Source organism: Gorilla gorilla, chromosome 8, assembly GCF_029281585.2.
Source record: "Gorilla gorilla gorilla isolate KB3781 chromosome 8, NHGRI_mGorGor1-v2.1_pri, whole genome shotgun sequence".
NCBI lineage: Eukaryota > Metazoa > Chordata > Mammalia > Primates > Hominidae > Gorilla > Gorilla gorilla.
Window position 1 is genome coordinate 54,079,334 of NC_073232.2, and position 10,639 is coordinate 54,089,972.

The following is a 10,639-nucleotide window of genomic DNA, read 5'->3' on the forward strand; positions in this document are numbered from 1 at the left end:
CACCTTTGTGTGAGTTAGACAAAGATATCCTCTTTGGGTGGAGGAAGTGCTAAAAAGATTTCCCTAATGCTGACACAGCTCTGTGTCCAAGTGTACTGCCTGTGAATAGAGTCTAGTTTTAGCCCCCACTCACCCCTCAGCCAAGTGCTTTTGCTCAGAGCACAACCTGCATAACTGTACGTGTCAAACCTTTTTTTTTTTTCTGAGACGGAGCGTCACTCTGTCACCCAGGCTGAAGTGCAGTGGCTGATCTCGGCTCACTGCAAGCTCCGCCTCCCAGGTTCACACCATTCTCCTGTCTCAGCCTCCCAAGTCGCTGGGACTACAGGGGCCTGCCACCATGTCAGGCTAAATTTTTGTATTTTTAGTAGAGACGTGGTTTCACTGTGTTTGCCAGGATGATCTCGACCTCCTGACCTCGTGACCTGCCCGCCTCAGCCTCCCAAAGTGATGGGATTACAGGCGTGGGCCACGGTGCCCAGCCAACCCTTTTTATACTGATAGAGTGTTGGAAGATGATGCTAGTTTTTAAAGAGCAAGATGTTGAGTTGATTTCAGTGGCTGAGTTTAAGGTGGAATACTAATAGCGAGAAAGAAATGTTTAGAGTTTAGTTAGAAATGCTGGAGTCACAAAGGTCAAGTTTACAGACGTTGGTTTAGGAGTCAACTGCAACTGTGACAATGGGTGAGACTGCTCAAAGCCAGGGCATGAAGAGAAGAGCTGTGAAGGGGAGATGGAAGAGGAGACTGGGAAATAGAGGCAAGACAGCAGCAGCTACACAAAAATAAAAAATTATGAGACTTTGGGGGGAAAGAGGGCAAATGTTTTTCAGTGCAACAAATAGTTATTGAGCCTTCCATGCGATTGAGTTCCAAAAGATAAGGGCAGCAAAAAAACTGCCTTGCGGTAGTTTACCAGATAACATACCAAATTCTTTTTCTTTTTCAAAAGTGGAAAAATCTCAAACCTACCACTTATTGGTAATGGTAATTGGCTTAATGTTTGTAATTTAATATTAGGTTATTGTGCTACATTTTTATCTTTGAAAATCTAATTTAGAAATAAAATATGCTACATTATTAGCCACTTTTTTTGTAAGCTACGGTGGGCCAATTAATCTAAACTAGGTCATATAATTAGATTATAAACTCATTAAGAAAAAAGTATTTTAGTATGCTGCATCTAGTAGGTACTCAGATATTTACAAATTGAATTAAATGCACCCAGTTTTTAAGATACTGTTTTGATCTATAATATATGGTTATGTATTTGTTTAAATGATTTTCATTATATATTTTTATGAGTGGTAAAGTATAATTATTCCTATACTGTCAATCCCATTAGACTGTAAATTCCTCAGGGACAGTCATTCAATCTTTTATTTCTTTTTAGAATTCTGCAGTTCTTGATATGTCAACATAGGTTGCTAACTGACTGTCTAAATTCATCTTCATCATCTGATGACATTGTTAGATAGTGGAGCATGATGAAAAGCAGGACTTAGAGGAACTCCAGATCTCATGATAGTTTGACTACTGATTAATTTTATGACTTAAGGCAAGTCATTTGAACCTAAATTTGAATTCATATTAAATATCATTTTTATGTGTTTTAATACACACAAGATTACTGCCATATTAATAATGAATAAAGATATACATGAAAAGTGAATTATACAGACATTCAGATCAATTTATCTGATTTGAAAAATCTCTGGGTAGGAGAAAAGTAGGTCACACAAGAACTATATGAAAGAGAATCCAATAATCCTAACCTTTTGGACAGTACTAATTCTAGCTAAGATGCCTAATATTAGAGCCTCATTCTTTTACTAAAATTTGCAGGCTTAATATAATCATCTTTTAGGGGAGTTTGCCTCTGGGTTTTTTCTTCTGTTTTAAATTATATTCCTGGACCTATTTTAAACCAGACTGCTTTTTTTGTTTGTTTATACAGTGCCTTGCATGAGAAGGCTATCAGATGGCTAAAAATGTTTAATCTTTCAACACATACATTCTGCCTTGTAAAAATTAAAGATATAATAGAAAATTCATAAATAAGCTAAAATATGTGGATATGTAATTGTGGCTTTCTCTGTAAAATTACATCTCCAAGTAGGAAAATATGTAAGCTAAATGGCACTGTTAATTCATTTTACTCCACCACCTGGTGGATTTTAAGAGTTATTCCAAGAGCAATAAAACTGTAAGCCTGATATTATCTGCCAGATAATGTTTTTCTCTAATTTTTTTCCCTCTCTAATGTCAACTAAACTTTTCACATTTGTATATATTTTTTCTTTCTAGAATGTAAAATTTTAGGGACATCTTTGTATCCATCACTGGTAGTGCTTTATATAAAAAAGATTTTTAATAAGTATTCACCAAAAGAAAGATAACAGATTTCACCAAAGTTTACTAAAGAGAAGTTTCCTAGTCACAGAGGACATAGACTGGTCTGCAAATTGTAGACTTGGAAGGTGTTTTTTTTTTTTTTTTTCCCAAGCCTTAAAATAAATGAACCAAGGAGCAGGAGCAGTGCTGTGCTAAGCCATATTGGAGCTGAAGCAAAAGGAAAAATCAGTAATACAGATCTGGTCTTTACTGAAAATTTTAATTCATCAGGGATTTTTGGGGGCATTAGGTTTGATTTTTTTAAAGTATTGCATTAAAACAGAAATTATCTCGATTACTGAGTTTTTTGGCACTTCCTTCAATTCTGTGCCCAAGGAGAGTGCCTCGTTCACCTTACCATAGCCTTGCTATGAAGCTAAAAAGCCAGTATTTTAAAAAACAATAAAAAAGTGAAAGAAAAATAAGTAAAAGCAAGAGGTAATTCCTTAGAATAGTTAATAAAATAGGCAAATATTTGGCAAATGTGACTGAAACATAAAGAAAACAAATTTGTGTCACATTCAGGGGCAATACATTAGAAAATTTTAAGAAAATGGGTGATTTCCTGGGAAAATGTAAGTTCTCAAAATTGATCACGGTTAGACGAGAAAATTGATCTGATCAAAGATGAACTAAACCGGAAGTCTGCTTTCTAAAAAGTCACCATGCCCAGATGGTTTTACACTTGTAGTTTTACTTATTAATCATATAACACATAAATTCTATGTTAGTCTAATATTTACAGACTATAGAGAGTTCATTTTTAAGAGGCCAGCATAGTCTATACACAAAACCCTGAACAAAAAAGGAAATTATAAACCAAAATCACAAATCAATGCAGATGTAAAAATTATAATTAAAATACCTCTTAGAAAATTAAATTTTAAAATGTACTAAAACAATTACAAGCTATACCTATGACCAAATAAGATTAATTTTAGAGATCCAAGGTTGGATCATCATTAGCAGGTCTAATATAATTTTTATGTCAAATTAAATGGTACAAATTATATGATTATTTAAATATATAATAAACAGGCACTTACTAAGATTCAGCAGCAAAACTCCCAGTAAAATATGAAAAGAAAAAAATGCTAAACACGAAAAAGACTATTTGCCAAAATTATATTGCAAGCATCATATTGAATAGTGAAATCCTAAGTCATTCTTATGAAAACAAGGAACTACAAAAAGGTTATGGATGGCAACATTATTGTAATTCAACACACTATAGAGGTTCTAACTAATACAATAAGAAAACTAAATATGTAACTTAAATAGCAGAAATGAGGAAATTTGAAAATCCTTATTTGAGGATTACAAGATTGCATACCTAAGAAAGTGGACATTGTACTAACAAAAAAGTTATTACTAATAAAAAATTTGGCAAGGTGGTTCTATATAACATAAATATATAAAAGCCAGTTTTTTCCTATATAAGAAGCTAATTAGAAACAGAAATGGTAAAAACTTGACTGAATTATACTTGGTTATAAATATAATGAGAAAGGTGTAGTATCTATATGAATTATAAAACTATAAAAATTTCAAGAACGAGACTTGATAAAAGAGATTTATTAAAAACCTTCAAATTCAAAGAACTAAGTCCTTCCTACATTATAAATATAATGTAATGACAGTCTCAAACCCCAATGAGATTATTCTGGAACTTTACAAAATAACTTTTTAGTTCCTATGGAAGAAGACATACTTGTCAAAAAAAAATAGAGCGAACTTTCCAAAATAGATTTTGAAGATGAATGTGAAACGACATGATATTGACACAGTAATGGACAAACTAGTGTGTGGAAAAGCATAAAGAATCCAAAGATTTATTTTGTATAGATAAATATGTGTATATGTATGCATATATAAAATTTTTAAAATAAAAATGTATATAATAAACATATAATTTATAATTATATTTATATATAATATGTAAAATGTTTATATAACATACAATTATATTCATATAACATATGAAATTTATATATAAATATAATTATATTTATATATATGAAATTTATATATAATATATAATTATATTATATATAATATATGAAATTTATATATAATATATAATATACACACATAGTTTTGGATTTGCTATTCTCTTCTGCTGCCTATTTTGTCCATTCATGTATACGTATACTGGGATAGCAACAGTCAGTCTGTTCTCAATGGGAAGAGACAAAATAGTTTATTTAGTAAATGAAGCTGACATAATCAGTAATTCACTTCTAGAAGGAAATAAAATTAGATCCTCATTTCAAATATAAAAATATTCTAGACTTGCTAAAGACCAAACTATAGTAAAATAAAACTTTAAATATTAGAAAAATTTTGAAGATTATTTGTGCCATCTAGGGAGGAAGACAGAAGGGAGAGGAGGAGCAGGACTTCTTAAATGAGACAGTAAACCCAAAGAATGACAGTAAGAATGACAAGCCTAAGTGTTTGTCAATATCTCCATGCTACAGCCAGAATTTGCTACAAGTTGTAAGTGTCTGATAAATACAGCTACCATGTACTCACATTTTGAGGTCCATTAGTACTGTTTTCTCAACAATATTTTAAGTGACTTTTTTGGCATTGTCCCCATAGCCTGCATAGGTTGATCTGTGCTATGTGATTACAGTGTGTTCACTTACATTGAATTATTCATAATTTCAAGAAATACTTCTTGAATGACACTGATGTCGCAGGAAACTGACAATTTTGCTGCTCAATTGAGCCCTGAGTTTTCTCTGTAACGATGGAGTGGGGTCTGTTTTCTAAAGTCTTTAAGGACGACCCAATGTAGAGAGAGTTGTATATGGCCTGCTCCAGGACATGTTGATGATCTCCTAGACAGGTTATATCATCTTACCCCTCAAAATTATGTAAGCATCCTGTCCTGATAAAGCCGTGAATGCATTGAGTAATTGTCACCTATTGGGTGATGTGGTAACACTTTAAGAGACATTACTCAGAAGAAGCAATTGGAAAATAATCATTTGTGTTTTCTTTTAGGTCTCTGATGTAAGTTGAAGTATATTCCTTGTAAGTGTACTACTTATGATTCAATTCCCTAGAGATTTTTGAAGATATTAAGAAAGTCACTATATGAAAAAATTATTGATACAAAATCGATCACTGAATTCCAAGTACACATTTATAAACTCCTTTCACTTACAGGTCTATGCATAACAAATATTTATTTTCAGATTTTTGTCATTTTTTCTGTTATGCATTCATACAGATATCTGCCAAAAGTTTAGTTTTACCATGTAAAGGGAGGCATTTCCTCCAATATTACTAAAGAACTCGGGATGTTGAATTCAGAAAGTTGGCAAGCAGGACTTATTCAATGTCACAGAAAAAATAATTTCTCTAGATCTGCATCTCATATCTGCTTGTTCACAGTAACTCATAGAGTAATTCATAGAGTAGATAACTACCTTTCCTGGCATGCCTCAGACCATCCATGATTTTAATTAGTCATCATAATTTATTGAGTGCCTACTACGTGATTGGGACAATTACTTCTATTCTAGGTATTGGCCACAAACAACAAATGGGAAACATCAGACTACTGAAAGTTTATGATTTATTTCTGACAGACTTGGCAAGAAAGGAAATAATTCAGAACTGCTTGGCTCAGTTGACTACATGGGCTACTGGCTAAGTCATTTTGGATACAGAATTTATTAGAAATGACACCATAAACGATTAGCTGTTGGGGGATCAACATTGTAAAGAATTTGATCTGAGAAGAACCTTTCCGTATTTACCTAAAAAGTAGTGGCCTTGGGAACAGACCACAAGAGAGAATCTTGCCATTTTTCTATCTAACATACAACACCCCCAATCAGCACAAATGGGTGGCAGGCAAGACTTGTTTTAATGAATGACACAGCTCTATGCATCAACTATATTCCCCATGAACTACAGAAACTCTGCTTTCATTAAAACGGAAAATGGAGTTTCCACCAAGCAGCGAATTAGCATGTCATCTTAGTAAATGAGCACGGCTAATTGAGTCCCTGTTACAACTTGATTTCTTCTGTTTGTTACTAAGTGATTGAGCACATCCTGAATTGCATGTCATGAGAATACCTGGCCCTCCAAGAAGTTGACAAATGTGCAAGCTGACAATCCTAAGAGGGTAGATAATCATCCAAGATCTATAACTAGCTCATTCATCTGACTCAACCATTATAAAATGATTGCTTTTTTCCTGAAGCATAGCACTTCTTTACATCTTTTAAAAAATTTTGTATTTTTTTAAAGTCCAGATTCATTAAAACCCCCAAATGATCAGTCTTTTTGGAAAGGACATGGTCTACGTGGGTGAGCATATGTATGTGTACACTGATAATTGTGCATAGTCTTAAGCTTGGTATATATTTAAATAACACAATTTAATTGGAAAATTTCCTGTGCTACTTTTGAAATTGTATTACTTACATTAGAGATCACAAGGGAATAATAGGCTTAGTACCAGTTTATCACATTAAAATGTACTTTTAATGTCTGCTAATTTCAAAAGGCTCATATGAGAGTCCGCATGCCTTAGTGGTCTGCATTTTGTATTGGTAGGAATCTCGACTGGGAACAGCTTACATATCTCTGAGCAAGGCATGGAATTATTGGCTCCTTGTGTTTCCTCATTTATAAAATTGCAGCTAACACTTATCTTCTGCACAAAGAATGTCGTTTAGACCAACGAATAAGGAAGTCAAGCAAAGCAATGTTAATTAAGACATGATTATTCACCTTGAGAGCCTTAACAAAACGGAGGAAAAAAAACTTCCTAGGAACAATCATAACAGACTCCGTGTGCAAAGATTTAAACTTTTTTTTGTAATATCTGGCACGGCAGATGTGTTCTTAAAATCTCAGGATATTAAGTTTATGAGTAAAGTTACTTAAAACCCATTTATTATGGAGAGCTGGTGATGGGAGGGGCCCAAAGATCAACCTTTTGTCACACAGGAAGCCACTGGTGTCCAAGGAGATTAAATAACTTTCCTAAAGTCAAGCTGATGAGCAACTAAAGCCATAACCAGAGAAGATTTTCCAGCCAGTGTCCTTTGACCTGTATTTATTTGTTTAGGAAAATGGCAAAATAATGGAAACACCAATCTTCTAATATTAATCAGTCCATCACCAGTAAACAGCTATTATTTCATGACACCTTTTGAGCAATCGCAACACTGTAATCATTACAGAATTAGTAGCAATTTCAAAAAGAGACTGGCCCATTTAAAAATCTGAGATTACTTATTTTACCTAGAATTAAAAAAAAACCATGAAAAACCAAAAAACAAAACCTGCGGTAGAAGCGCGTGGTTATGAGGGCGTTTGGGCACGGAGCCGTCCAATGGAAGAATTCATACATTTAGACCCGCTGGCACCGTGCACGGCGCGACGGGGCCGGCTGGGGGGCGCCGGGCTGCAGAGGGTGTCGGGGACCCCAGCGCAGCTCCCAGCCCCGCCGCCCTCCTGGGCCGCTCACCAGCCGGGGCCAGACGTGTGGCGCCTCTTCGGAGACCGGATTTGGCTCGGCCGCGGACTCCGCGGACTGGGAATGAATGCTCGGAGGTCGCTGGTACCGGCACCGGTACCGGGAAGGGAAAGGGACGGTGTACCTCCGATTCGGGCGTGGTTCCCGCCGGGGTCGGCCCTGCCGGGGTCGGCCCCCAGGGAGTCGTCCCCTGCGACATCGCCGCAATCTCGGCCGAGAGAAGCGGCCCCTCGTCACCTAGGCAACTGGGGTGGGGCCGGCGTCCCTGGGCCTGGGAACAGATCCCAGCGGAAGGCGGCGCTAGGCCCGAGCCTCTGCCCGCCGGGTACAGGGCTGGGGACCGCGCAGAGGAGCAGGAGGCCGGGAGGGAGGCCGACAGCAGCCCGCTACGGAGGCTCTGAATCCTCTGGGAGAGACAGAGTCTTTCCTGTTAGAGTGAAAGTGGGGAAAAGGCAATTCAAGTAGCAGTAATTTAAATGAAATATGTCAAAGTACCTAATGCTAGCACATTGCAAGTTTCAACAAATATTAAAGTAAGATATATTATTAGAACTTCAACCACTGATTGAAGTTTGATACTAAGCAATCATTGTAAATTTTAAAGTATCATGATGGTATTGTGGTCATGTTTAGAAGGAAAAATATGTCTTTATCTTTTAGAGATACATGCCGAACAATTTAGTGATGATGAATGATATAAAATATGTGATTTATTCCAAAATATTGAGGGAGGGGCACAGGAAATGAGTGGTGGTATAGCAGATGAATCTAGATTAGGCATGTGAATGGAAGGGGTTCGATCTTTAATAGTGCACTTAATAGTACACTAGAAAGAAAGTGTACTATTCTACTTTTGTATATGTTTGAAGTGTTCCACAACAAAAACATTTACAAACAATAAGAAATATCACATAGCAGCATGAGTATTCTTGACTTCTTTGGATGATCAACGCCTTATTTGAAAATGAAATGTACTTGGCTTGTATTTACCTGCATGGAGGTTGCTATGCAGGACACTTCCTGTGAAAATCAGACATCATTTAAGTGCTTCAGTTTCCTCATCTGTTAAATGAAATAACAGTATTGGCCTCAAAACATGACTGTGAGGATTGAACAGATTAATATACATATGAAAATGTTTATATCAGCCTTGACACCTAGTAGTGGTCTGTGTTTGATATTATTAGTGTTAGTATTAATATTGTGCTTCTCCTGATGTTAGTCCATATTGTAGACAGCTGCCAGGATAATATTTCATCATGAACCTCTCCTTTATATTAGCCCGTTGTCTTTTAGACCAAATATAACACATTAGCTTTATATAACCTCATGATAATTGTGCCTTTCCTTCACATTGTCTCATAGTTCAAAGTATACAGTTTGTACTGTCAACCTGTGTTTATGAGTTGTCTCTAGTCTTGTAAATGTATGGCCCATCTTTTCAAGTGGGTTTTACTGTTTCCCTTGTTATTTTCACTTCTGAAGGAGCTAGTTTAGCTCTCAGTACAAAGAATGCATGCAACAATACATTTATGAATTACAACCCCATTTCAATAGGACCATATTAAAATTTCTTCAATTGGTGAAAATATAGTCACTTTTTAGTGATTGCTAGAGTTAGTACAAAAGCCACCACCCATTACAGTGCTTAATCTTTTTCATTCCTTCCTTCTGATCGCCACTCCAAAGAAATTGAAAATAGCTGGTCACCTTCTTCAAGGTAAGGACTCTACCATATTTCTTGAATTTAGTGTTTGATAAAATGATAAAGCATTTATTTCTCTAACGTGGAGTTCCAGTTTTCTCAAAGATTTGGTTTACTTTTCAGGCGTTTAATTTTGCTGCCATTTCTTTGACAGTTTTTAGGTTTTCTTCTCCTGTTTTTGGTTTTGGACCCCAGAACTAGATGCAAAACTCCATTAAAGATGGGATCAATTCTAACAGTAATAGGATGGTTACCTCAGGGAGAGGGGAATTGTTTTGTAGGAATTACAATTTTACTTTAAAAAATTTATTGTTGTAATTTGTTAGAGAAGTCAGTTTTGAGGGGGTAATTTAATTTTTTGGGACACAAATGTTTTGCTCAGTAAGAAGTGATGTTGAAAACCCATTAGCCTGAAGGTTACTTTTAATTTGCACAAGTTGAAACTGATTTTAGCCTCCCATTTCTTTTGTAGGTAGGTGCCAACAAGAAAGACAAATCTCAGTAGGTGATATACTTTCTTACGTGGAAAGGTCAGTTAAGTCTTCCCTCCTAGGTCTCTTTTGAAGATAAAGGCCTCTAACCAAAGCCTGCAAAATTCCATTTGTTATCTTAGTCTATTGTTTTAGGACTGGAAGAGAAGAGGAAGCATATGGGTCTAGTTTACAGTTATTTTTTTAAAAGACCACAGACTTTTACCACATCACATTGAAATGTGGGATAGCTTGATATTACTTGATCAATTGAATTCAGGTTCCTGTTCTAAAGAAAGTTTTCCAATCAACATATCCATAAACCTGTGAGTGGCACAACACTTTATAAATAAAATCAGGTTCTCTTGAAGAGGAGCATTTTCACAGCTTTACCAGTTTAACCAAGTACTGAATGTTTAAAATAAAGCATACTTTTAAATGCCAGGAAAACACTCAAGAGGGGCCTAGATAATTTTATACTGGATATTGACAGTCCGGTGTGGCAATATTTGGCAATGAATACGGACAGATTTTAACTGTGTTCTTAGGGTGGGTAAACAT

The 10,639-nt window shown here is 35.6% G+C and overlaps 1 protein-coding gene across 8 annotated transcripts in view; it reads right to left on the minus strand.

Annotated features, from left to right (window-relative positions):
- Window positions 1-8,197, minus strand: part of CABCOCO1 (ciliary associated calcium binding coiled-coil 1) — a 101,845-nt gene extending 93,648 nt beyond the window's left edge. For 2 of the 8 annotated variants that reach the window (XM_019034473.4, XM_055353265.2), the window contains exon 1: window positions 8,028-8,127. Coding sequence is in view for 3 of the 8 variants with exons in the window: in XM_019034472.3 (XP_018890017.1) it covers window positions 8,028-8,102 (75 nt within the window). In the remaining 5 variants the exon portion in view is untranslated. Of the gene's footprint in view, window positions 1-7,894 lie in introns of all 8 variants that reach the window. The other 6 variants (XM_019034472.3, XM_055353264.2, XM_004049456.4 and 3 more) reach the window with 6 other exon arrangements.
- Window positions 8,198-10,639: the final 2,442 nt, after the last annotated feature.